Source organism: Aulonocara stuartgranti (assembly GCF_965226115.1).
Source record: "Aulonocara stuartgranti genome assembly, chromosome: 20".
In the NCBI taxonomy this organism is placed as follows: Eukaryota; Metazoa; Chordata; class Actinopteri; order Cichliformes; family Cichlidae; genus Aulonocara; species Aulonocara stuartgranti.
Genome location: NC_138956.1, coordinates 35,355,857 through 35,383,173, shown reverse-complemented (window position 1 = coordinate 35,383,173; position 27,317 = coordinate 35,355,857). Strand labels below are relative to the sequence as shown.

At 40.5% G+C, this 27,317-nt stretch overlaps 1 protein-coding gene across 1 annotated transcript in view; it reads right to left on the bottom strand.

Annotated features, from left to right (window-relative positions):
- Positions 1–674: 674 nt before the first annotated feature.
- LOC309697817 (suppressor of tumorigenicity 14 protein homolog) overlaps positions 675–27,317 on the bottom strand; it is a 41,421-nt gene continuing 14,778 nt past the window's right edge. Inside the window, exons 2-17 of the mRNA XM_082519994.1 lie at positions 24,570–24,696; positions 23,415–23,545; positions 22,367–22,437; positions 20,814–21,007; positions 17,984–18,019; positions 17,560–17,788; positions 16,122–16,258; positions 15,144–15,248; positions 14,713–14,817; positions 13,795–13,899; positions 12,429–12,533; positions 9,605–9,724; positions 9,343–9,526; positions 6,601–6,872; positions 3,817–3,953; positions 675–2,224 (exon numbers count right to left, since the gene is read on the bottom strand). Of these exons, the coding sequence (XP_082376120.1) occupies positions 2,063–2,224; positions 3,817–3,953; positions 6,601–6,872; positions 9,343–9,526; positions 9,605–9,724; positions 12,429–12,533; positions 13,795–13,899; positions 14,713–14,817; positions 15,144–15,248; positions 16,122–16,258; positions 17,560–17,788; positions 17,984–18,019; positions 20,814–21,007; positions 22,367–22,437; positions 23,415–23,545; positions 24,570–24,654 (2,178 nt within the window). The 5' untranslated portion in view covers positions 24,655–24,696 and the 3' untranslated portion in view covers positions 675–2,062. The remainder of the gene's footprint in view (positions 2,225–3,816; positions 3,954–6,600; positions 6,873–9,342; positions 9,527–9,604; positions 9,725–12,428; positions 12,534–13,794; positions 13,900–14,712; positions 14,818–15,143; positions 15,249–16,121; positions 16,259–17,559; positions 17,789–17,983; positions 18,020–20,813; positions 21,008–22,366; positions 22,438–23,414; positions 23,546–24,569; positions 24,697–27,317) is intronic.

Below are 27,317 nucleotides of genomic sequence, written 5' to 3'. Positions count from 1 at the left end.
TGCCTCCAGATGATTAAACCTGATTACTTTAAAGCTGTTAGCGGGACAGTACTGCAGCTGGTAGAGTCTAAGCTACTCCTGATGGAAACTGCATCACAATAAAAATAAAAACAAAACAAAAAAATCCATATTTGATTCAAAACCAAAAGGAAAATCTGACATTTAAAATTAAATAAATCAAAAAATAGTTGCTATTAAAGCTAAATTCATTTATTTGATCAATAAATGTAAAACATATTGTTGGGTTATTTATTCAGCCAATTATAAAAGGGACTAAATCATATTAATATACTGATGCAATAACCCTAAAGCAACCATTAATAAAAGTAATTCGGAGAAGTTATTTTTTTAACTGTGATTTTAATGATTGTGTTATTTATATATTGCCTCCTCAAGTACAGAGCGATCTGCAGGTGAAAATGTTGCTCTATTCCTCAGTTAATTAAGAGGCCAATTAAACTGCTAATCTATTGAAATTATGCTCATTAATTACAAATCACTGTACTGCTTATTCTATTTACATTATGAAATAATTTTCATCATGTTTGTAAATGGAAACATTTTTCAAGCCGTTTGGAAAATGAAATATTGACTAATAATAATAATAATAATAATAATAATAATAATAATAATAATAATATTTATTATTATTATTATTATTATTAACTGGGCATTTGTGGTTCGTATAGGCATCCTTCATTTATCAGATATGCAGAGTGGTCCACTGTGGGGACTCCTTGTGACAAGGGAGCAGCTGAAAACATGCCAAAACTCCCGATTTTTCCGGGAGAATCCCGAATTTCAGTCCCCCCGTCAAATAGAAGTGTGAGATGGTCGAAAATTTACGCCAGCGTCCGGTTATATTTTAGACAGCAAGGAGCAGACGGTGACGTAATTCTGAAGGCTAGACCGTCCAATTTCACAGTCGCTTATTTCCGATCTACCTGGTAAGTATGGCTGAAAATATCTTCTTCAGTGATATTTAAAAAGATTTTTACTCAAAGAGTGTAAAGACATTGATAAAGAATTACATGTTTCAAGTTCAGCCTACATCACCTGTGAAGTGCATAACTTGGAAAAAGCCAGATCAAACCAGACAACAATCAACCACTTAATCGATCAGTTTAGCAAGGTGGCAAGAGTGGATCAATAACTAATGACTAAACAATATAAGGAGGCCATTATGAAGTCATTCTGTGATTAAAATCATGAAAATTACAATCAGATCAAATACAATGCTAATAGCATAAGTCATCCATAAAAAACATAAAAATGTATTTTTTTATTTTTAAAAACAATAAAAATACAGCGACAATATTACCCAGAGAGGTGGAGATGTTTTGAATTCAGTTAGGTTAACACACATAAGCACCACATTTAGTTTATTTATATGAGATTAAATTGAGTAACTAGGATATATACTTTGAGCGAACTACAACTATGTTGCTGTTTTTCACATATTTTTAAAAGATACAGTACCGCACTATGTCTGCTCAGTCATGCTGCTCATGCACGAATTTCTAAGTGCTCCTAGTGGGAGTTGCAGCCTGCACAACACAACGCCCACTAGGAGCATTCATGCCTGCATAAACTACCTTTTGCCTTTAAGTCCCATTTCTATGACTCATTTAAATCCTCTTCTAACTCTGTTGATGCCTCAGAGGTGTAAAATTGTCTCTGTGCCTGTCGAGTTAGTCCTTAAAGATTTTTAATACCAAAACAATGTTTTGAGCTGTTGCAACCTGATAATAACTTTGGTCCTGCTTTTTCTAGAATTTGTGCATACTGGATTATTTATAGTTTATAAAACATTTGTTTGCAATTTTTACATCTGCAAAATCAAAGGCCAGCTGAGGTTAATATATTTAAATCTTATTAGAGATGCTGCCATTCAACTGAGCATCTTATCTTAATGTAACAGTTTAACTGTTAAAATACTGCATTTGATGCCTTGTAAATGTGCATGTCATCATTTTTGGTATTAGGGTCATTAAAAAAAAAGTTCAAAAAATGTCAACATCTGGTTCCATTTCCAGGAGGAATGTGTGTAATCCATAAGCTTCTACACTCCAGTCTTCTGTTTTATCCAGCTGCGGTATTTGGTAACCCGAGTGTAGACGCCGGGTGCGTATATGCGAGCGCAGCCTTTGCCCCAGCTCGTCACACCTGCCAGGAAAAAACGCCCGCGGGAGTTGGCGACAGACAGGGGCCCGCCGGAGTCACCCTGAGAGAGAGCAGAACATTACAATCAACTATTGCTGTGAAATATCTGCGACTGAGCTGCGTCCCAAGAAGCATCACATTACAAACAATTTTGAAATCCACTGTATTCTTAATATTCTGTTTTTTGATATTGTCAATGTGTTTATACAAAATGCTACTGTATTTAATCAGTGCTGAAGCAACAGTCACCCCAATGCACTTTATACTGTATTATTCAACAGATCCTACATTATTATAATAGTCAGCTTTAGCTTTTGGGTGCTACTACAGGTGCCTTTGACGGTGCAAAACGTTTCGTCGACATTGTTGTGTTTGTTGGGTAGAAAACTTACAGTACAGCACTTCAGAGTCACACTGCTAGCGATTGAAGACTTATGTATATTTGACCAGCTGAACGCATTCTGTACTGTACAGGAGACACGGCACGAGATTGATTGACAGTGGCCTACGGCCAATCAGGACACACAACACAATGCGCTGTAAAAAAAAAAAATCAGCGAAACAGCGAGGCCACGTAAGGTGAACCGCGTTATGGTGAGGGACCACTGTACTGAAAACCAACCAGTTGTATCTGTTGTAAAATGTGCCAGGACTATGTGATGTAATATGAATAAGAAACACTAGAGGTCACTGTTTAATCAGTTCATTCCCTTTATACATGTCATGTCCCTGATACTGTGACACAGAAGCTCACATGAAGAAAGGATTCAAGAAAGCATAGCTATCATTTAACAATGAACACATCTGGTCTGTTTCCTGTTTTTCTCCAGATGATTCAACCTGCGAGCAGAACAGTACTGCAGCTGGTAGTGTCTATAATAAGCTACTGCTGATGTAAACTGCATCACAATTAAAAAACAAAAAACTTAAAATTAAATAAATAAATAACAATAGTTGCCGTTAAGGCTAAATTCATTTATTATGTTTCATATACATACATTGGTTGCTTCTACTGTGTAAGTTTCCCTTAAGTTGCAACGTCTGGTGCCGAAAACCTTTATACCATTTATTAGTAATTACCTTTGCAGACTGGTCTTAAAAATAATCAGAAGCTATTGTGAGCTGCATAACTCACCCAGTGGGTTTTTTTTAAGGTTTAAAGTTTTAGGCATGGCCCCCTTAACAGCACAGGCAGCATAGACTCTACATCATCAAATGGACTCATCTGTGATCATATAGCTGTGTGGTACCACACTCCCAATACATTTCACTTCTGCTATATTATTTTTAACCTGTTTAGCATAGCATGTAGCTATGTGGAGCCTTATGGACTTAGCTTGCTAACCAAGCTAGCACTACCTACTCTCTTCATGCACTTCCTACACTCTTCCAGACATGGTCACTTTTGGCTCCAGAAAATCACATATTATAGAGCTATGAAGCTAACACTGAGGCTGATGAGTAGCTCACAAACCAGTAGGTGGCAGTGAAGTGGCTGTATGCATCTTTTATATACAGTCTATAGGTTCCTCTTTGAACTAAGCACCCTTGTTTAGTAAATTCATCAAACAAATGCAGCTGTAAAAACCAAAACAGCAGCAAAGTACTTCACCTTTCCTCTCACTATTACGAGTGTGTGTGAATTATCTGTACCTTACAGGTGTCCACGCCTCCTGAAAGGACTCCAGCACACAGCATGTTACCTGTGACCCTGTAATTCAGTAGAATATTACACAGCCAGCTTTTGATGATCTTAACTTCCGCCTTCTGGAGGATGGCCGTCGCGGCACCTGACAGACAACAAAGTCGTGTTCTATAAAGCTTGTTGATGAATGACAAAGCAATTCACTACTGTTTGATCCTGTTTATGCTGTTTTAAAGGCAGCACATAAATCCTAATTTCAAAGTGGGGTTTATAATCAATCATAGCTTCTAACAAGTTGCTAAAACCTTGAACTCATTTGGTTACCCTCTATTCTTTACTCAAGTCAAGAAAACCTTGCTTCCAGTGGTACACACTTTTGAGTAAGAAATACAGGCTAGGCAAACACATTTATAGGCAGCTGTAAAACAAATATGATGTCAACACAAGCTCAAGTTGTGGATTATAGCTAGAATAATTACTCTTCTGACCCTGTCTGTTGCTAGGTCAGGTTTTTTAGCATGCTGTATTGCTCCTGAGGTGGATTCCTCAAGTGATAGATGACAAGCCTTCCCACCTTGACGGATTTTCCATCGTTTTCCACTTGAGGATCTGATGCACCTTACGGTATTGTAGGCCTGTATCACCCACATGTTCACACACAGTTGGTTATACATAAGACCACTGACTGACATTTTCTCAGTTGCATTTTTGGACTATAGGCTACCCCTTGGACAAGTTTTATTTGGGACTGTCAATAATAAGAAAATATTCTCCACATTTGAAAGGTGTGTGAGATCTTCCTTTGAATGGACACTGAATTTGAGAAATCTGTTTTCTATAACAGTTTAGGATTCAGGTTACCAGGGTGCACCCAACATTGAGAACTGAGAGCTAAGACTTGGCCAAGTCTTTATATTAGTAGTTTTATGTGCTTTTACCTTTATTTGTTTATTTTTCATTTCTTTCTTTAGTGAAGGTTACAAATCATCTTCTTATGGCCTCTGACAGTGGACTCATCTCTGTGCTTGTCCTGCTAGACCTCAGTGCAGCGTTCGATACTGTCGACCATAATATCCTATTAGAGCGATTAGAACATGCTGTAGGTATTACAGGTACTGTGCTGCAGTGGTTTGTATCATATCTATCTAATAGACTCCAATTTTTGCATGTAAATGGAGAGTCCTCTTCACACACTGAGGTTAATTATGGAGTTCCACAGGGTTCAGTGCTAGGACCAATTCTGTTTACAAGCTTCCCTTTGGTAATATCAGAAGACATAGCATACATTTTCACTGCTATGCAGATGACACCCAGCTCTATCTATCCAATGAGTTAAACTGCAGGAATGTCCTAAAAACATAAAGACCTGCATGGCCGCTAACTTTCTGCTTCTTAATTCAGAGCAAACTGAGGTTATTGTACTCGGTCCTGAAAATCTTAGAAATATGGTATCTAACCAGATTCTTACTCTGGATGGCATTACCTTGGCCTCCAGTAACACTGTGAGGAACCGTGGAGTCATTTTTGACCAGGACATGTCCTTCAATGCACATATTAAACAAATATGTAAGACTGCTTTCTTCCATTTGTGCAACATCTCTAAAGTTAGAAATATCCTGTCTCAGAGTGACGCTGAAAAACTAGTTCATGCATTTATTACTTCCAGGCTGGACGACTGTAATTCATTATTATCAGGAAGTCCTAAAAACTCCCTGAAAAGCCTTCAGCTAATCCAAAATGCTGCAGCAAGAGTCCTGACAGGGACTAGAAAGAGAGAGCAGATTTCTCCTGTATTGGCTTCCCTTCATTGGCTTCCTGTTAAATCCAGAATTCAAAATCCTGCTCCTCACATACAAGGTCTTAAATAATCAGGCCCCATCTTATCTCAATGACCTTGTAGTACCATATCACCCTATTAGAGCACTTCGCTCTCACACTGCAGGCTTACTTGTTGTTCCTAGAGTATTTAAAAGTAGAATGGGAGGCAGAGCCTTCAGTTTTCAGGCCCCTCTTCTGTGGAACCAGCTTCCAGTTTGGATTCGGGAGACAGACACTATCTCTACTTTCAAGATTAGGCTTCAAACTTTCCTTTTTGCTAAAGCATATAGTTAGGGCTGGACCAGGTGACCCTGAATCCTCCCTTAGTTATGCTGCAATAGACGTAGGCTGCTGGGGGATTCCCATGATGCATTGAGTTTTTCCTTTCCAGTCACCTTTCTCACTCACTATGTGTTAACAGACCTCTTTGCTGAATCACACTTGTTATTAACCTCTGTCTCTCTTCCACAGCATGTCTTTATCCTGTCTTCCTTCTCTCACCCCAACTGTCGCAGCAGATGGCCCCGCCCCTCCCTGAGCCTGGTTCTGCTGGAGGTTTCTTCCTGTTAAAAGGGAGTTTTTCCTTCCCACTGTCGCCAAAGTGCTTGCTTATAGGGGGTCATATGATTGTTGTGTTTTTTTCTCTACCTATGAAGCGCCTTGAGGAGACTTTTATTTTGATTTGGTGCTATGTAAATCAAATTGAATTGAATTTTTTCCACACTTGTGTAAAGTGCCTTATCCCTGTGGTTGTCAAAACTTATGGTTCGCTAAAGGCAGCTGGTTCTTTTCAGTCACATTCCTGTCTCTGTCTCTCTTAAACACACCCCTGTGCTCCTATAGTTGAACCTATTGGCCCATTAATATAATCTATTCAGTAATTCCCCTTACTGTGTTACATTGTCATCACCTTCCAGTGTAGAAAGATATTAACTTTGATACAGTGTTTCAGTACTTCTTTATTCTCATCTCACCTCCCTGCAGGGTAGTCCCCCAGCCGGTGATCCAAGCCTCTTGGCCTGATGGGAAGAAGTAGGTGGAGGAAGGCAGGCAGATGGGTCTGATGTGCTGGGTTAGGCTGACTCTGGTGTCCAGCTCCATCAGCGCGATGTCACTGTCTTCAGTGTATCTGTTGTAGTACCTGTGAGTGATGATCTGCTTCACACCCCTCTTTACTGTCCACTCATTGGTCTGGTTCTGCACTTGCAATCCCAGGAAAGCCTCCCATTTGTGAGCCTGAGACAGCCTGCACCATGAAAACAGTCAGGGATGTAAACAAATGCTTTAATTGCAATTGTAATGTAATTACACTTCAAATGAAGATGGTTCAAAAATATTAAACAAGGATTAATGCTGAGAAAAGACATGCAGTATTTAATAATGACGCAGTAAACTATCTTTTGCCTTCATTAGGTCACATTTGTTTGATTTAAATTCTCTTGTAATTTTGTTGATGTCTCTACTTTCTAAAATTGTCACTGTAACTAACTGACTAAATTCTTAGTTTTTAACACCAAAACAATGTTTGGAGCTGTTGCAGCTTCATAGTAAACTGACATAAAGCTTGCTTTCAAAAAAAAAAAAGATTTTTAGACACAAAGAATTTTTTGAAGCATGTAAATATAATAATAACCACTGCAGCCAAAAAGAGAGCCTGACGAGCCCAGTTGTAAGTAAGCTTTTAAGACTCGACTGTACACCGTGTTCGTGTTTTCCTCTGAAACAATAAGCTCCGTTGGAGCAGCCTTTCAACACCTCTCTCTGTCTCTTGCTAGCAAACTTGAACCAGACAGTAAAGCTAGTTTTCGGCTACGAGCCCGACACGAACCCGAAGTATTAGCCAGAGGTCCCTTTACTACGGTTCAGAGCCGCAGACGTGGCCGAGGTAACAAAAGAGTACAAACAAAAAGAAAACTATTTTCACTAGCTGTCAAAAATGAATGTGTACACTTATGTCTGCATTTTTATTTTGTTAAATACAAACAAATATAGTAGAAGTGCTGACATGTGTCTGGCCAGAAAGAGAGGACCAAATTATTTATTTGGTAGTTTAATGAAAGGCTTCAGTTGCAGTTTTGTTTTGTTATACAATATTTGAAATTGCGCCCTGAAATCAAACAAACACTACATTTTAGGAAATATTTGTGAGTCTTTTCTTGTTTGTTTGTACTACTTGAACACTGAAGTGGCCCTCCAATGTGATGATGGTGCCAGCAGTGGCCCGCGGCTGATTTTAGTTTGAAACCCCTGCTTTAAAGGAATTTGAATCCTTGTGCCGAGGGAGGGGCCTTCCATATCCTGTGGAGTGGGAGGGGTACAGACTGGAGGAGCATCCCCAGGCTGCCACCTTGTATAAAGTGATGCCTACAGACTTCCATTGTGAGCATGTGCGGCTTCCAGGAGGTTCCCATTAAGGGTAGAAGAAGAAGGGGTGGGGAGGTGGGGTGCACTGCTATGGTCCCGCCTTCTCTCCAAGCATCTTGCCACACTCTGCCTCTTTCTCTTTTCACTCTGTTGTTTGTTTTGGTGTCTGTATTCATGCGAGTACTCTGCCTGGGTTCCCGCCCTGCACACCTGAGGAACATCACCCACCTAGTGCTGACGAGTTGTTGCTGCGACCTCTTTGCTGGATCGTTGACCTACCTCGTTAGTGACTTTCCCAGTGTCTCATCCCTGGTGTATAGTGAGAGAGTGTTCCTACGTCTGAGAGAGAGCTTTTATTGTGAACTGGATGTGTGAGCCTTCCCTCTATGTCCCCGGAGCCTTTGGATAACAATCCCCTGTGTCTGTGCTTTTTGGATTAAGTGACTGTAAAATAAATCCTTTGAAGTTTTAAGAAAGAAGCAAGTCCCATGTCTCGAGTCCTGCCAGCTCCATTGGATGCGACAAAAAGTTTTACATTTACAACAAGAAAGAGCAGGTGAGGTGGCTACTAGTTTTCAGTTCAATTCAACTGTGACACATTTGTAAAACCAAACCACAACAACAGTTGCTTCAGAGCACCACGTTGTGAGGTAAAGACCCAATAATAATCAAGAAAAAATCCCAAACAGTAAGACAACTCAATATCATTTGGTGACAATGGTAAGGAAAAACTCCATTTTAATAGGAAGAAACCTCGGGCAGAAAAAGGCTCGGGGAGGGGCGGGGCCACTTTTAAATACTCTAGGAAAAAGGAGTAAGCCTGCAGTCTGTGAATGAAGTGCTCTATTGCAGTGATATGATACTATGGGCATTAGATGGGGTCTCATTATTCAAGGTCTTTTATGTAATGAGAAAGATTTTAAATTTAATTCTGGATTTAACAAGGATCCAATGAGTGAGAAACATGCTCTCTCTTTTCTACTCCTTGTCAGTACTTTCGTTGCTGCACTTTGGATCAACTGAAGTTTTTTCAAAGTGGGACATTTATGTCCAGCACATCCCACAGATGCTAGATCGTTAATCCCCCACTGTTCCTTCCTTGGACCATTATAGGTATGTGGCGAGTTTCCTGCTGCAGGCGCAATGGACGCACCTGCGTGGCATCTACAAACCACTCCCCGCCACAAGGTACATAGTGACCACTGCAGACTGGGAACTACAGGAGAGACAGTTTTGGAGATGCTCTGACGCAGTCACCTAGCCATCACAATTTGGCCCTTGACAAATTTTCTCAAATCCTTACACTTTACAACATTTGCAGCAATATTTATCACTTAAAATAGAGCTCCTACTTGTAAACTGTAGTGTCTTGGACGCAGTGGGCAGCAGTCAGCAGCCAGCGGTCACTCAGCACAGAGGCTCCACACATGTGTCCTAGCCCCTTGAAGTGGAGGCTCACCTGCCAGGGCCACTCGCCCACATTAGCTCCCCGACCCCCCACAATACGAGTGCTACTGTACAAACTCGTACCGCAATCTGAAAGCAAACACAGATCTTAATACACTAGAAAAATCACACTGCAACCATCTGTGGGTGAGTGTGTGGTAAACGTACCACAGTTAGCCTCGTCAGAGCCGTCCTCACAGTCCTGCTCTCCATCACACTCTGGGTTCAGTTTACTGATGCAGAGTCCATTACTGCAGTGGAAGGTGAACGCTGAGCACACCACTGAAGCTAAATGAAAGGAGACACACATGACATTAGTCTCTAAGAAAATTCTAATACAAAGGCATCTTTTAGGTCAAAATATCAATTAAAATGTTTTTTTCATGAAATCTAATCTTAATTTTTAGTATCTCCAAATCATTTATATTAGCTTAAAGTTTTGTCATTCTTCACATTCATCAGGCCAGTGTTTCCCAACCACTGCTCTGGTGTTCCATCCATCCATCCATCCATTCGCTTATCCTTTTCAGGGTCGCGGGGGGCGCTGGAGCCTATCCCAGCTGTCATAGGGCGAGAGGCAGGGTACACCCTGGACAGGTCGCCAGTCTGTCGCAGGGCCAACACACAGAGACAGACAACCATTCGCACTCACATTCACAGTCACACCTATGGGCAATTTGGATTAACCAATTAACCTATCCCCACTAAGTGCATGTCTTTGGACAGTGGGAGGAAGCCGGAGTACCTGGAGAGAACCCACGCAAACACGGGGAGAACATGCAAACTCCACACAGAAAGACCCCGGCCTGATGGTGGAATTGAACTTAGGACCTTCTTGCTGTGCGACAACAGTGCTAACCACCGTGCCACCGTGCTGCCCTATAAAATAATTGCACCAGAGCAATTATTTTGCTCTGGTGTTATTTATTTAAAATTATTTAATTTTAATTAACTGGTGCAAAAAATACAATTTAATGATTACAGCAAATACTAAAATCATTGTTGGGCATCTGTGCTTTCAATGCAGTGACTGGTAGAGTAATTACTCTTTCATGTCAGTAGGTGGCAGTGGGTAGCGAAAAGTGAGCTTGCTAAGTTAAGACAATAGAATTAGTGATGCATGTGGTACGTGGCAGTTGGAAGACATACAACAAAGCTGAATAAATATTTGAAAGGAAAAATTGTAGACTCCAAACTGGGGCCTGGACAACATTCTAGTCCAGAAGAGCCGAGTATGAGTGGTGGTCAAAAGAAAGCAAAAATCGGTGGGCTCGAGGCAGTACAGCGAAAGTTATCTTTTGTTTGGATTTACTTTCACTGGAGATCCAACTGCACCAATTCTATTATGTTTGTGTGGGGAAAAGCTCTCAAACAGTGCCATGGTCCTAAGCAAGGTTAAACACCATCTGCACACAAAGCATCCCTCACTTCAAAACAAGGACGCAGACTATGTTGTTTGCCTGCGTGAACATGCTGAGAAACAGGTAACTTTAATGAGAAAAAACACAAAGGTGTCTGAAAGAGCTCTCAAGGCTCTCAGATAGCACTTGTGTTATGAGAGATCTCAGATAACACAATTGCCAGACTTTCTAAAAACTAAAAACAGAGTGCGATTAAGAGCTGTTGAGGAAGAGCTTCATGTTTGCCGTTCTTCAATTCCTGCCAGAGTGTCATCTTTGTGTTCTGCTAAACAGGCCCAGGTTTCACACTCAGTGTAAAAAGATCAAGAGACTAACTTGCCATTATGTGTACTGTATTAGGCTAGAATGTGTCATTTTGGTTTGGTTGGTGGTGAGCCGTGGGATATTTTTAATCTATAAAATGTGCCGTGACTCAAAAAAGGTTGAAAAACACTGCATCAGACACCCGTCTTTTCCACGACAGATGCAGATCCTATTTTTGCATCAATATTGCCCATTCACCAACAAAACTTTTCACTTTTCAAAAACTATTTGAAAAGTGTTTTTTTCTATCAGACCTTTGACCCAAAGCTCCTTTGAAAAAGCCAATTTCATTACAATGCCACAGCTTAGGCTGCTCTCATTTCCAGAAAGCTCTGAGTACATATGGAAGTTAATAAATCACAACAAAAATTTCTGGCACAACTTCACATGCTTCCAAGGTGCATGGAGAGGATGAAAAAAAATCACAATGCGGGGACTCCAGCAACACTTAAAGGGAAGAGGAACAAATTTATTGACTGACCAACACGTTTTGGCTTTTAAGACAGGTGGAGATTATGTGTGTTCCCCCCATCAATAGAATAGAATAGAATAGAATAGAATTCAACTTTATTGTCATTGCACATGTCACCAGTACAAGGCAACGAAATGCAGTTTGCATCCATCCATATTAGCCATAATATAGATATATTACAAAATATATATTAGCAATAATATAGGTATATAGATATATTACAGAAATGGGACTGTTATGGGTTTGTTACAATGTACACGGTATGAAGGTATGTTATGAATATGCTATAACTATAAGTATGTACAGGCTGTAGTTGGTATACAAGCTATGTACAGGCTATGAACAGGATATAAATATGAAACTATACATACATATGAAATATAAAGCTATACAGAAATATGCAAGTTATAAACAGTTATAAACAGTTGTAGAATTATAAGGATCTAGTCCAGTATTTACTTGGGCGTGACTTAACCAATTAACCAATACCAACCTGTTATATGTCAGCTGGTTTATCTATGAAGATGTGATTGGTTAATTTAATTTTTTTTTCAGTTTCCTGCCTTTTATTTAAGCAAACTTCTACTATGTGTTACTTTGACCCTGATGAAGGCCACAAGCCAAAACGTGTTGGACAGTCAAAAAAGTTGTTCCTCTTCCCTTTAAGTGTTGCTGGAGTCCCTGCATTGCATACATGTGGAAGTTACAGTGAAACCAGTCATTTCTTGCACTAAATATTAGGGGCTAACTTTAACTCTTTTTAAACGTTAGACAAAGAGATGTTTGATGGACTTACTGCAGTTGATTTCATCGCTGTTGTCCCCACAATCGTCCCAGCTATCACATTGAGAAGTATTGCTGACGCACCTGTTATTGTTGCACTGGAATTTTCCTGGACAAGCTGATAAGACAAACACAAAATCAGTTCATCTATTTACCTGATTCAGAAAATATGTTAGTCTTACAAGACATGTAGATCAAGTCGATCAAGTAAATCAAGTTTTTGTTTTCCTCTCTCATGCTGACCTCCCATAAGGAGCCCAGTATGAGTAGATGTCTCTTTTTGCCCTCCTCCACTTGCTCATTGTATTGTACATTTCAATCTTTTTTTCCAAATTACCACCTGTCTCTGACCTGTCTTCCCACGTCATGTCTTTGCTATGTATGTATGGTCACGGGCAGAGATGGGCAGTAACGCCTTACTTGTAACAGTGACAGTGACGTAAGCGAGTGCGACGTTGGTGACAACAGCTGTGTGCAGATCAACAATGGATCATATATCGAGTGCAGAGAGAGTATGAGCGTGCAGCGTTTAAAGCGTGGAAGTACTGACCTTACTTTGAGTTTGATTCCATAAAAAGTGACAAAAACATTAGTGTCCGCTGTGTGTGGGAAGAAAACTTCTTTTTACAGCGAAAAAAACCCCTAAACTTCCGAGCAAGCACCGAGTAGCTACGACGTAATGGGAAACTCACAGAGAAACTCGCGGATTCTTCCACACCTGCACCAGGGTAAACCTCCGCCTACCCCACTCCTGCTTTACAGGTGAAAATAGAGCAACAGGACCGCTGAGTCTTTGACTTTATTTATTTTCTGCTGTGTTTTACTTGCATCTATTTGAAAGACTGAGTGTAAACACAAAAATATTTTATTTTATGTGCTGGAATGTGCAGAAAATAGGTTTAAATGTTAAACTAATTTCTTCCAGTCAGAGAATGTTGCATATAATTTAATTTTTGCTTGATGCATAAAGTTTAAAAAGATTAAAACTAATAAAACAAGTTTAAAAAAAAGAGACTTTTCCATTTGATTACATTTTGTATGATGGATTATGCAGAAAAAGTAGAATTGGGCTGAAAGATCTATCGCTTTATCACCTATTCAGGTTGTAAATCATGTTTTTAAAAAGTAACTAAGTAATTAATTAATTTTGAAAATAAGTAATCAGTAAAGTAACGGGATTACCTTTTTGGGGAAGTAATCAGTAATTAGTTACTGATTACTTTTTTCAAGTAACTTGACCAACACTGGTCACGGGTCTGTGCGTGTGTGTGTGTGTGTGTGTGTGGGATCCAATTTTGATGCAGGTGTAAACATTGCATGTAACAAATAAAAGGCTTGATTGATTAAACTTTACAAAAAGACAAGTTTGATGAACTCACTGCAGTTGATTTCATCGCTGTTGTCACCACAATCGTCCCAGCCATTACAGTGAGAAGTATTGCTGACGCACTTGTTGTTGTTGCACTGGAACATTCCTGTACAAGCTGAAAAGTCAAACAAAAATCAGTTTATCCATTTACCTGGTTCAGAAAATGCGTTAGTCTTTCGTGTAATCACTTATTTAAAAAAGAAAAAAAATCATCTTAGTGATCGTTTGGGTTGAAGTCGTTACTCATCAGTGAAACCCTGGTTTATACATAGAATGAGTTAAGCTAAGTGTTGATTATGTTGTTTGTTGCTTTTGATGGTGACCACTATACTTTACATATATATTTATCTCAGTAAGTACAAATAATGGATTGCATTTATATAGCGCTTTTCGGGGCCCTCAAAGCGCTTTACAATTGCACTATTCATTCACACACTGGTGGAGGCAGCTACAGTTGTAGCCACAGCTGCCCTGGGGCAGACTGACAGAAGCGAGGCTGCCATACTGCGCCATCGGCCCCTCTGGCCATCACCAGTAGGTGGTAGGTGAAGTGTCTTACCCAAGGACACAATGACTGAGACTGTCCGAGCCAACGAACTGCCAACTCTTGAGCGACGATCGCCCAAAGCAGAATAGTTTCAATTTCTGCTGGTCTTGATACAGTTTTCTTTATCTGTGTTGTCACCATAGAGATCCAACCCATGACACAGGCATTATTTTGGTTTATATGGACTTTTTTTTATATTGTATCTTAGAAGTATCCCACCCTAAGCTGACACTCCAAAAGATGGGATAGTAAAGAACGGACTTAGATAGACTGAGTGTGACTGCCAGTTCTTCTTAAACAATTTCTAGTTGAGATTTAGTCCACATTTGCTGCTAAACCTTCCTTTTAGACTTCACAAAAGGAGAAGTTTGATGGACTCACTGCAGTTGATTTCATCACTGTTGTCCCCACAATTGTCCCAGCCGTCACATTGAGAAGTCTTGCTGACGCACCTGCTATTGCTGCACTGGAACATTCCTGTACAATCTAAAAAGACAAAAAAAATCAGTTTATCTATTTACCTGGTTCAGAAAATCTGTTACTTTTTCCATGTAAACATTCATTTAAAAAAGAAAAAAAATCATCTTAGCGATCACTTGGGTTGAAGTCAGTACTCATCAGTGAAATCCTGCTTGAGATGTGGAACAAGTCAAAACTTAAACTTAGTAGTCATTATGTTGTTTTTTGCTTTTGACAGTGACCGTTATACTGTAGATGCACATTTATCTCAGTAAAAAACAAATCCACATTTGGTGCTAAACCTTCTTTAACTCTTTTTAGACTTTAGACAATGAGAAGTTTGATGGACTCACTGCAGTTGATTTCATCGCTGTTGTCACCACAATCGTCCCAGCCGTCACATTGAAAACTCTTGCTGACGCACTTGTTATTGCTGCACTGGAATCTTCCTGGACAAGCTGATAAGACAAAAAAAAATCAGTTAATCTATTTACCTGGTTTCTACCTACTTTAGAAATTGCTGCAGTCCTTCAGTCAAACTTTTTTTTTTAAAGACAAAAATATCTTAGCAATCAGTTGGGTTGAAGTCCACAATGAAATGCTGGGTGACACCTAAGAGGAGTTTGAGTTAAACTTAGTGGTCAGCATGTTGCTTGTTGATTTTGTTGAAGATCATTATATAGCATTACAGCACAAGGTGAGCAGACTGGACATTTAACTGTAGAGATATTGCGCAAATGCAAGAAGGTTACAACTCATCCTCTTATGGCCTCTGAGAATGGACTCATCTCTGTGCTTGTCCTTCTAGACCTCAGATCAGTGTTAGATACAAATGAATATCTGCTTTTCTCTGGTCTACGGAGCTTGGAAAGAAAAGCATCTGGATTTCTTTAAGTTTCCTTATAGACTCTGCTAAATACCTTCAAAAAATTACTGTCTGTACTTTTCACATTTCACATATGTGGCATACAGGCGATCGTGGCTCAAGAGTTGGCAGCTCGTCTTGTGATTGGAAGGTTGCCAGTTCGAGCCCCGGCTCGGACAGTCTCAGTCGTTGTGTCCTTGGGTAAGACACTTCACCTACCGCCTACTGGTGATGGCCAGAGGGGCCGATGGTGCGATATGGCAGCCTGGCTTCTGTCAGTCTGCCCCAGGGCAGCTGTGGCTACAACTTTAGCTGCCGCCACCGGTGTGTGAATGAATAGTGCAATTGTAAAGCGCTATATAAATGGAACCCGTTGTTATATGCATTTTCGTCACATATTCCCAGTGAAAATATTTGTTTTTAAAAAGAAAACAAACAAAACAATACAAATTGTATCTGAATTTACTTTGTTTAGCCAAAGGAATCTGGGAGTAGCTTGCTTCAAAACCAGGGAAGTTTTCCTTCTCATTTGTGACCAGCGTCAGTAACATGACATTTCCAGAAGAGAAGAAGGACAATGACTTTTGAGGATTCCCACACTGTCTGAGAAAAGAACACAGAGACAGAAAGGTTAACCTTTAAAGAGGAACTTTACAGAAGCCTGAAAAGCCTGTTTTATTTCTGATAACACACAGCAGAGATACCACAGTCCTGGGGCAGGATGCATAAAGGATGTGTGTGAACAAAATTCCTCTTCTTGAACATACACTGGAATTTATAGTAAAAGACTGGTGTTTTAAAAATACACAGCTATCCCATATAGTTTAGACAAGGTTTATACATGGTTTTGTTATGTTTTTTTATAATTGTCTTTTTACGTAAGTTAAACAGGAATTAAAGAAGTTTGCATTTAATTTCCAAACACATCTACTTCATTGTGAATGTTATAATTCCATCAATTAAAAAATTTGTGCATGTTTCATGCATCTGGCCTGCATGGTACATCTGTGCATCCCTATAATAAGGTGAAACGTCAAACACACAGAGGTCACCAAACGCAAGACCTTCAGTTAAGATGGACATACATAAATTTTTAAATGTCTTATTTAGCCGGAAAAGGGTGGAGTGCCCACTCCGGGTCGGGGATGAGTTCCTGCCCCAAGTGGAGGAGTTCAAGTATCTCGGGGTCTTGTTCGCGAGTGATGGGAGAAGGGAGCCGGAGATCGACAGACGGATTGGGGCTGCAGCTGCAGTAATGCAGACGCTGCACCGGTCCGTCGTGGTGAAGAGGGAGCTGAGTGTAAAAGCGAAGCTCTCAATTTACCGGTCGATCTACGTCCCTACCCTCACCTATGGCCACGAGCTGTGGGTAGTGACCGAAAGAACGAGATCGCGGATACAAGCGGCAGAAATGAGCTTCCTCCGAAGGGTGGCTGGCCTCTCCCTTAGAGATAGGGTGAGAAGTTCGGCCATCCTGGAGGGGCTCAGAGTAGAGCAGCTGCTGCTCCACATCGAAAGGAGCCAGCTGAGGTGGTTCGGGCATCTGACAAGGATGCCTCCTGGGCGCCTCCTTGGTGAGGTGTTCCAGGCATGTCCCACCGGGAGGAGGCCCCGGGGCAGACCCAGGACACGCTGGAGAGATTATATCTCTCGGCTGGCCTGGGAACACCTTGGTATTCCCCCGGATAAGCTGGAGGAGGTGGCTGGGGAGAGGGAGGTCTGGGCCTCTTTGCTTAGGCTGCTGCCCCCGCGACCCGGCCCCGGACAAAGCGGATGAAGATGGATGGATGGATGTCTTATTTTTTCTGACCTAAAAACCCAAACATTCAGTCTACTCAGGCAACAAACAGAAACTTTGAGATAACTGACAGTTTAAATTCTGGGAGAGGGATTATTTGTCTCACTCTGTCAGAGCATGTTTCTCTATGGGAGCCAGCGAATCATAGGCTTTGATGAAGTCGCGCTGACAGTCGTCCTCCAAGATCAGAGTGTGAAAGTCGAGCCTAACTCGGTGGCCGGGTTCCGCCCGAAGCCTCCACTGGAAGTTGGCATTTGGAGGATAAGGATAGTCTGGAAACCCCGGAGAATGCACAATTCCACGATTCCTGACATGGATGTTGAAGAACTTCCTCTCTAAAAATATGTTAACAAAGTAACATTGCATCATTGTTACTGTGCAACAGGATATGAAGGTCTTATGCTTTGTAACGTATTCACCTAAATAAATAGACTCTTTTACATTTTGAGGCAACTTAAATCTGTTTTAAATTATTTTAAGAAAATTTAAGCTTTACATTTAGAAATGCTTGAAGAAAACCCAGTACTCACTAGTTAATTTGGACCTGGTCAAGCGTGGATCTATAACTGTAAACACAAAGATAAATGTATTAGTAAATCACATAGATAATAAACTTTGCAGTCCTAAACACCTCTCTGCTTCTTCTCTCCTCCTGTTAAAATTGTGGCCATTTGAAAAAATAAATAACTTGTAACCATTTTACAGATGTAACATTATCTACAGCTAATTTCACTACCATTGGTAATTATTTAGAGTCTTTTTATTCAATTGATCTTTCTGAGTTAACTTCAGTAATTACTTCCTCCAATACCCATTCCTACAAGACTGCTCAGGGAAGTCCTACCATTAATTAATGTTAATGAAAAGTTTCAGGTTTCAGAGCTCATCACAGCACAGAAACAGCTTTAGTGAAGGTTACAAATCATCCTCTTATGGCCTCTGACAGTGGACTCATCTGTGTGGTTGTGCTAGACCTCAGTGAAGCATTCAATACTGTTAACCATAAAATATTATTACCGTGATTAGAACATGCTGTAGGTATTACAGGTACTGTGCTGCAGTGGTTTGAATCATATCTATCTAATAGACTCCAGTTTGTGCATGTAAATGGAGAGTCCTCTTCACACACTGAGGTTAATGAAGCGCCTTGAGGCGACTTATGTTGTGATTTGGCGCTATATAAATAAAATTGAATTGAATTGAATTAATTATGGAGTTCCACAAGGTTCAGTGCTAGGACCAATTCTGTTTACATTATACATGCTTCCCTTAGGCAGCATCAATAGAAGACATAGCATACATTTACACTGCTATGCAGATGACACCCAGCTCTATCTGTCCATGAAGCCAGATAACACACACCAATGAGTTAAACTGCAGGAATGTCTTAAAGACATAAAGACCTGGATGGCCGCTAACTTTCTGCTTCTTAATTCAGATCAAACTGAGGTTATTGTACTCGGCCCTGAAAAGCTTAGAAATATGGTATCTAAGCAGATTCTTACTCTGGATGCTATTACTTTGGCCTCCAGTAGCACTGTGAGGAACCTTTTTTGACCAGGACATGTCCTTCAATGTGCATATCAAAAAATATCTAAGCCTCCTTTATTTGCACAATATCTCTATTATTAATTCATTAAATCTCAAAGTGACACTGAAAAACTAGTTCATGCATTTATTATTTCTAGGCCAGATGATTTCATCTTATAATCAGAAAGTCCTAAAAACTCCCTGAAAAGCCTTCAGCTAATCCAAAATGCTGCAGCAAGAGTCCTGACAGGGACTAGAAAGAGAGAGCAGATTTCTCCTATATTAGCTCCTTGTTAAATCTAGAATAAAATTGAAAATCCTCTCTTAAATAATCAGGCCCCATCTTATCTTAATGACCTTGTAGTACCATATCACCCTATTAGAGCACTTCGCTCTCGCTCTGCAGGCCTACTTGTTGTTCCTAGAGTATTTAAAAGTAGAATGGGAGGCAGATGACATTGACTGTGACAGAAGTTATAAGTGTAAGTAGTAAAATCACAGTCTAATGTGGATGGAAAGATGGCGCTGTCTAGTCCATGTGACACTGCGAGTATTTCACCTGCTAATACTGCATACAACCTTCTTGACTCTCACAACCATGCAAGGGGTGAGAACTTTCCACCTCACCCCATTAAGTTAATACAGTGTCCTCGCTGAGTGCTCTTGTCTGAGGCTCCACTAAACACAATTAACTTCAAGGCACACATACTGCCTAAGTGCTGTAAGTGCAAAACAAACATTGCAGTTTACTGAGTATATAGCATGCTTCATGCAAAGTGTACACAGTCTCCTTTTTTTTTCCACGTAGTTGCTTGCGTCAAACTTTACATCTATCAAATTTAGTAGTTTTACTAATTTACTAGGAGGCATTAGTAGGCCATTATTCTTCTTGCAAGAAAGCGAATTTTGCTTCCCAGCTCATCGTCATCAAAATATATGGACTGCATATGCTGAATGTAGCTTCCCTGGTGTATTTTCACTTGTCAGATCTGAGCACGCTGTGAGAAGTAACTCACTTTTGCATTCAAACATGCAGTGCCAAACAGTTTAATAGCCAAAACAACATTGAACAGCACTATCTTGCACACAAGACTGTATTGTTGTTCAAGGTCTATGGATGTAGGTTGCCGTGCTTACATTGAGACTCTCCTTATCAAAAGATACCAATGATGCTTGTAAGTATAATACTTATGATTCATATTTATGAAGCATTACAAGCACAACAATTATCGTGTTTGATCATTTTTTCTCTTAACAATTGCATTCTTTCTTACTCAGTTTTGGATTTCTCAATGATTTCACATTATCTCAATTATGGCAAATTTATTGAAAAGATGTAGGATCCATCCATCCATCTTCTTCCGCTTATCCGGGAATGGGTTGTGGAGGCAGGAGCCTAAGCAGAGAAGTCCAGACCTCCCTCTCCCCAGCCACCTCCTCCAACTTATCCGGGGGAACACCAAGGCATTCCTAGGCCAGCCGAGAGATATAATCTCTCCAGCGTGTCCTGGGTCTGCCCTGGGGCATCCTTCACGTCGGACATGTTCGGGGCACCTCGCCCAGGAGGCATCCTTCTCAGATGCCTAAACCACCTCAGCTGGCTCCTTTCAATGTGGAGCAGCAGCGGCTCTACTCTGAGCCCCTCCCGGATGGCTGAACTTCTCACCCTATCACCAAGGGAGAGGCCAGCCACCCTTCGAAGGAAGCTCACTTTGTATGATCTTGTTCTTTCAGTCACTAGATGTAGGATTTGTTTGGCAATAAAGTTGGTAACAAACGATGAAAAAACCTGTGGAAAACTGAACTTAATAAATCTGTGAGCTGTCAAACCTTGTGAGATGATGCTGCTGATGTTCAGGGTGTCACTGGGTTTCAGCAGCCCTTGTCCCTGTTGGCTCCATTCACTTTCTGCTGGAGGCTCCAGAGATTCAATGGCTTCATCCACAGTGGTCCGTTCAGGGACGGGGACATCAAACTCCGACTCATAATACACCACAATGCTGTTGTCCCCGCTGTCACCCTCACTGCTCCACAAAACACAGAGAGGATTTATACAGACTTTATTTTTAAAGTGCCCCACTGAACAAGAGAGTTCAGTATTTTAGGTACAAACCAATCCACCATATTAAAACCAATCATACTCTGCAAAATCCCGAATGGAGCTGCAATGCCAAACTTAGCAATGGAAGACACACCTGAGTGACGGGCTGAGGTTGAACACCAACAAGACTGAGTACTTAGAAGCCGGCCCCCAAACCAACCGGAACATCAGCGTTGATGGAAAAGATCTGGCGAAGGTGTCTCACTTCAAGTACCTCGGATCGATGATCAGCAACGATGGCAGCATCCTGCCAGAAGTACAAGCCAGGATTAATGCGGCCTGGATGAAGTGGCGCTAAGTCACTGGTGTTCTGTGTGACCGACGAATCCCCGACTGCCTCAAGTGAAATATCTACAAGAGTGTAGTGCGCCCTGTGGCCCTTGATGGATCCGAATGTTGGCCGGCAACCGCAACGCACGAACAGGCCCTTCCCACAATGGAAATGCGGTTGCTGCGATGGTGCCTGGGCCTGACACGATGGGACCACATCATGAACATCAGCATCCGAAAGCGGCTGGGCATCACACCGATCACAGAGAAGATGCAAGGAGCGCGACTGCAATGGTATGGGCACATGGTCAGAAGTGATAAAAACTCAGTGGCAAGAACAGCACTGCGACTCAGCCCCCAAGGCCGGCGATCAAGGGGCAGACTAAAAAGGTGATGGATGGACAGAATCAAAGATGACGTGAAGAAGATAGGTGCCAACCTGAACGATGCCCTTGATCGTGCTGAATGGAGGCGGCTTTGCAGAAAAGCGGATCCGGCAGAGTGGCAATAATGCTAGGAGGAAGAAGATCAAATCATCTGCAGATTCATAAACTTTTGCATGTATAACCAGCACAGAAACTGGGTGGGGCTACATGGCATAGGTTTCCATGGCCAAGGCACTCCTGTAGCTGCAATGTATTAATGTCTCAATACTTTTGTGTATAATGTATCTACGCATGCCTCTGAGCATTACTGAGCCCCGGGCACACAGCAGTGATTGTCCTTCCTTTGACCTTTTGGTCAGAACGAACTACTGGATATCAGGAGCAAGCAACAGACCAGCTGTTCTGGAAGCGCAGTCATAACCATTACATCTTGATACATGTCAGAGTTGCACTGACTCTAATCCATCTTAGGAAACATTACCTTCAAGAACTGACAGTTCAGCACCCTAACATCTTTAACTAGATAAGCTGATCACAGTGAACAAATGACAAACACACAACACTTAGCAGTCAGCATGACACCATGGCCAACTGACAGGCACAGTCAAGTTCCTGTTTCACAGTACCTGAAGGCCTGGACGGAGTTGCGGTTGAAGTATTTGGCCAGCACTGAGTTTTTGGAGTAAATCAGTTTGAGCTGAAAGAGAAAAAAGTCACACATCATTGCAGTGACTTCCTTTAATTGCCTCAACAAAGACAGAAACACACAACAGAGGAAGCCACAGGTTTGTGATAACATCAAGATTACAATACAGATTCATAGCAAGCAGTCATTTTGATCCAAATCGACAGGATGGCATGGCGCGTTATCTTTATGGAAGCATCAGAAGGTAGGTACACTGTAGTCATAAAGAGACTGTAACAATCCTCAGACAGGCTGTGGTGTTTAAATGATGTCCAGTTGGTACGAAGTGGTCCAAGATGTATCAAGAAAATATCCCCCACATCATTATAGCACCAGCAGCCTGAAGTGTTGACAGAAGGGATGATGGAGTCATGGTTTCCTGTTGTTTTACACCAAATTCTGACCCAAATGTCACAACAGAGACTTAGAATTCAAGACTTTTTGAATTTCTTAGAGTTGATTTTACAGGCCAATTTATGAAACTGTATGCGAATTACCGAATTAGCAGCATCGGTAATTACCCAAATTATTTTTTATGTTTCCCCCATGGTTAGTCAACCAGTATCAGCAGGCTCTGTGACAAAAATTCTATATTTTTTCATCTTAATGCCATTTTTTATGTCATTGAGATGCTAAATTACTGTTATTTACTTTTGTTGGTGTTTTAGTGGTTGAATGTTATGCTTGATTAATTTCTGACTTGTGACAGTGTGCTGCCTCAAATTTGGGTATAAAAATGTCAATTCAGTTGGAAATTCCTCACTGTTGTTCAAAATGGTCAAATATAAAGAACTCACTGAAAAGGAAACCGTCTGCATTAAAGCACTTTGTGATGCTGCTCTTTCTCACTTTTATGACAGGTGTGTATATTTCATACTACTCTTCTTTGTTTCCTGAATAATTCTTTCTTCACAAGATAAAAACTGGAATCATCATAAAGTCCAAAACGTGTCATAAAGCATATATGCTGTGAGTCTGTTAGGTCTCACCTGTTGGCTGACTTGAGCGGCCAGCTGAGTAAACTCTGAGCTGCTGGGGTCTTCATGCTCTGGCAGGAATCGCTGGTTGCTGATTCCCATGGAGCCGATGTAAATTCTCTGCACCGTGTCATTGTTGTGTACTAAAGACACACAAAATGTTTAAAATATTTTATACACAACCTGGAATTTTTTCAAAATTTACTCAACTAAATTGAAAAAGTTCATTTTTGAACACTTAGATAAAAAATGTCACAGTTAGCTGTGAAAGCATGTTTTTCAGAAAAGTTACCCGAGTTATACCAAAACCTTCAACTGCAGCAAGTTTCACTTTATATTAACAGGAACTAATACAAAATATTTGTGGGAAAGTAACACACAGACCATAATACAGCACATACACAAATATTAGAATACTTAATATTGAAACACAGCCTCCATCATGACTTGTGATAGTTTGAAGAACTGCAATTATATAGCAAATAGAGAAATGAATGTGTTATCAAAACTGGCTGCAGTGGGGAATTGTTTTGCCATTAGCTTATAGTCAGCAGTAGACTGATTACAGAACGAGCCATCCTTTATTTACAGTTCTCCCATCATCCTGGAAAGAAGGTTCATGTTCTCTGTAACCCCCACAAATGTGGCATTGATAGAAAACCCAGCATGTCCTCTTGACAGTACGATAGGACTGAAATAGATTGTGTAAAAGGTGAATGACATAGAGGTCTCGGATTCATGTCCTACACAGAAGACAAAAATGAATTGCTGGGTCTTAACCTGACTTGACTGCTGTCACTTTTTAGTTATGGGGTCACAAATGCCAGCTCTGCAAAATGAATCTGAAAGGACTGCACACAACAGCAAAGTTCAAATTCTAGTTAGTGTCCTTATTTTATATTTGGCTCCATTTTTATCTATTTACTTATCTTTTAGTTATATATATATATCTGTTCTTAGTAAGTTTGTTCTTATATTCCCTTTTATTGTAGTGTAATTAGTGCCTTCAACCTGCTGAGATATGTGGTACTTTGTTAAAGAGCATTTTATTTAATCATGTCTTAATTTCCCTGTTTCTATTGTAAAGGGCGTTGGTGTACTGTTGGTTTTTTAAATGTGCTATATAAATAAAGTTGTATTGTATTATGTTGTATAAAGGCAGCTTACAGTGAAAGGGCCAGGGCAGCAGTTGACTCATCACAAGCAGAATAGCGACTGCTATCAGCAGGGTGACTCCTATCCACACCTTCATCCTGCAGAGATGAAGTTACGTAAACAGTTACAGTTTATGTAACTGTAGACAGAGAGGGAGACCACTGTTAGAGTTTATCAGTTGTTACAGACTAAAAAATATTCCACTGAAATACAAAAAATGGTATTATGAGGAAGACAATGACACGCAGACACTGCAGAACTGAAGACGGCACACAAGGACTTTATCAGCCACAGAGTGCTGCAAGGATATTTAAAGGAACACATACAAGATTTGGCTATTAAAACATTTAAGCTATGACAAATATGAACTACGAAAGGAAGCCTTTAAAGGGACACTGACCACAACAACAACAAGAAAAAGATATTTGAGGAGTGCCTTGAAATTTTAGATGAAGTAAAGTGTAGCATCAATGATGACAGAATGTTAACAGGTTTTCAAGACTATGCACACATATCTGTCTAACACAGCTATAGGGTCGGGCTGCATGTCTGCATTTCTTTTCAGAACATTTGCAGAGGAACCCACTGCAGCCCAGCACAGATGCATTTAGTTCTTTGTTGACTGAGACACTGTGCTGTGCTTTATAACGCCTGTAGAAGAAATCACAGCACAGGTGGTGCCATCTCCACAACGATGCACTTTGTTCTAAAGTGTCTGCATATGCCACTGACTGTAGTTCTGCCTTTAATATGATTTATATTCATATTGTGCTTAGCAAAAAGGATTAACCTTCAGCTGAACAATTCTTTATTAGGAGGTATCACACCTTTTATGAAAAGGAAGTGAAATGTAATTCAGTTTTATGTGACATCACAAGTAGCACAGTGTCACAGAACGGCTGTGCGCAGGCAGGAAAGGACCCAAACACAGACTTCACGGAGGCGAAATGTAAACTCAAAAGCAGCTTTATTGCTGACACAAGGGAAATGATACCAAACTATACTGGGGCATGTCTGTGAACTAGTAAATGAAGAGGCACACTGGGAAACACACAGCCATGAATGAGGGAGATCGCAACGCTGGACAGAAGAAAACAAAAGACCTTAATACACAGGGAATGACGAGGGAACAGGAAACTCATGGGGAACACAGTTGGAGCAAATTACACACAACTAGTGATGGGAACTCAGGCTCTTTTTAGAGAGCCGGCTCTTTCGGCTCCCAACCGGCTCTTCAGGTTGTTTTGTTGCTTTAATTAATTTATTATCAACAACAATATGAAATAATGCACAAAAGGAATTCCGGGTTGGGAAGCTTATCTTGTAACCAGAAGGTTGCTGGTTCGATCCCCAGCTCTGTCTGTCTTGGTCATTGTGTCCTTGGGCAAGACACTTTATCTGCCGCCTACTGGTGTTTGCCAGAGGGGTCGATGGCGCGATATGGCAGCCTCGCTTCTGTCAGTCTGCCCCAGGGCAGCTGTGGCTGCAACTGTAGCTGCCTCCACCAGTGTGTGAATGTGAGAGTGAATGAATAGTGGCATTGTAAAGCACTTTGAGGGTCTCGAAAAGCGCTTTATGAATACAATCCATTATTATTACTAATGTAAAAACAAACATATAAATCTAAACGGTGGCCCCTGGAGACAAAGCACAGAGAGAAAGAGAGCCAGGGACAACAACCAGAGACAACATAGTCACATTAGAAAGGTATAGTAATCGTCCATGTTGATCATCCACAATTATTTTCAGTTGCAAATGATAAAGAATTCAGAAGGTTTATTCATGCAGTGAATCCTATGTATGCAATTCCAAGCAGGAAAACACTCTCACACTTTAATTTATATTTAATTGTGTTGTGGTTTGCAGTGTTTTGTGTTGTTTCACTTTAAATTTGTTTAAAAGGAAAAAGCTGAAAATTTAAATAGTTAAAAGTTGAAATGTAAATACTTGGTTTTTGTATTTTATAATTTATTTATTACATTTTATGTGGAGTGAATAAATACAAGTATATTTACGGTGGCCCCTACAGACAAAGCACGTACAAACTTCAAAACAACACAAAACACTGCAAACCACAACACAATAAAATATAAATGAAAAGATGCAAAGAAGATGCACATTCTCTGTCACATAGGCCTGGGATGATTTTTTGGGAGAGTGTTTTCCTGCTTGGAATTGCATACATAGGATTCACTGCATGAATAAACTTTCTGAATGCTTTATCATCCACAAATGAAAATAGTTGTGGATGATTACTATACTCTTCTGATGTGACGTTGTTGTCCCTGCTCTCTTTCTCTCTCTTTAACTCCCACTCTGTTCCTGTGCTACTGCGAGCGTAACCACGGCCCCTCCCCCCTCTGCACTAGAGACCTAGACACTAGAGAATGAACTTAAGACTACCAAAGAGGACTTAAACATGAAACATAATACAAAATGACATCAAAAAACAAGAAAACTCAAAACACTGGGTCAAGTAACCCAGGATGGTGACACACAGGGATTAGTTTACCTCCTTTGTTTAATCCTGTGAAGCAAGAGAGGAAAGGTTCATGTCATAACCATCATTTGCACATTTTTGAATGGAAAGTAGAAGAAATGAGCCATTTTTCTTTTACCTATTCTAAAAAATTGTTACAACTAAGCAAGATGGGGGAAAAGTTTAACAACTATTTGGGAAATTGTCATTTTTAAAGTAAACTATAGTGATATTCATCGGTGACTGCCAACAACAGGCAACTCATTGGAATCCTTTATGAG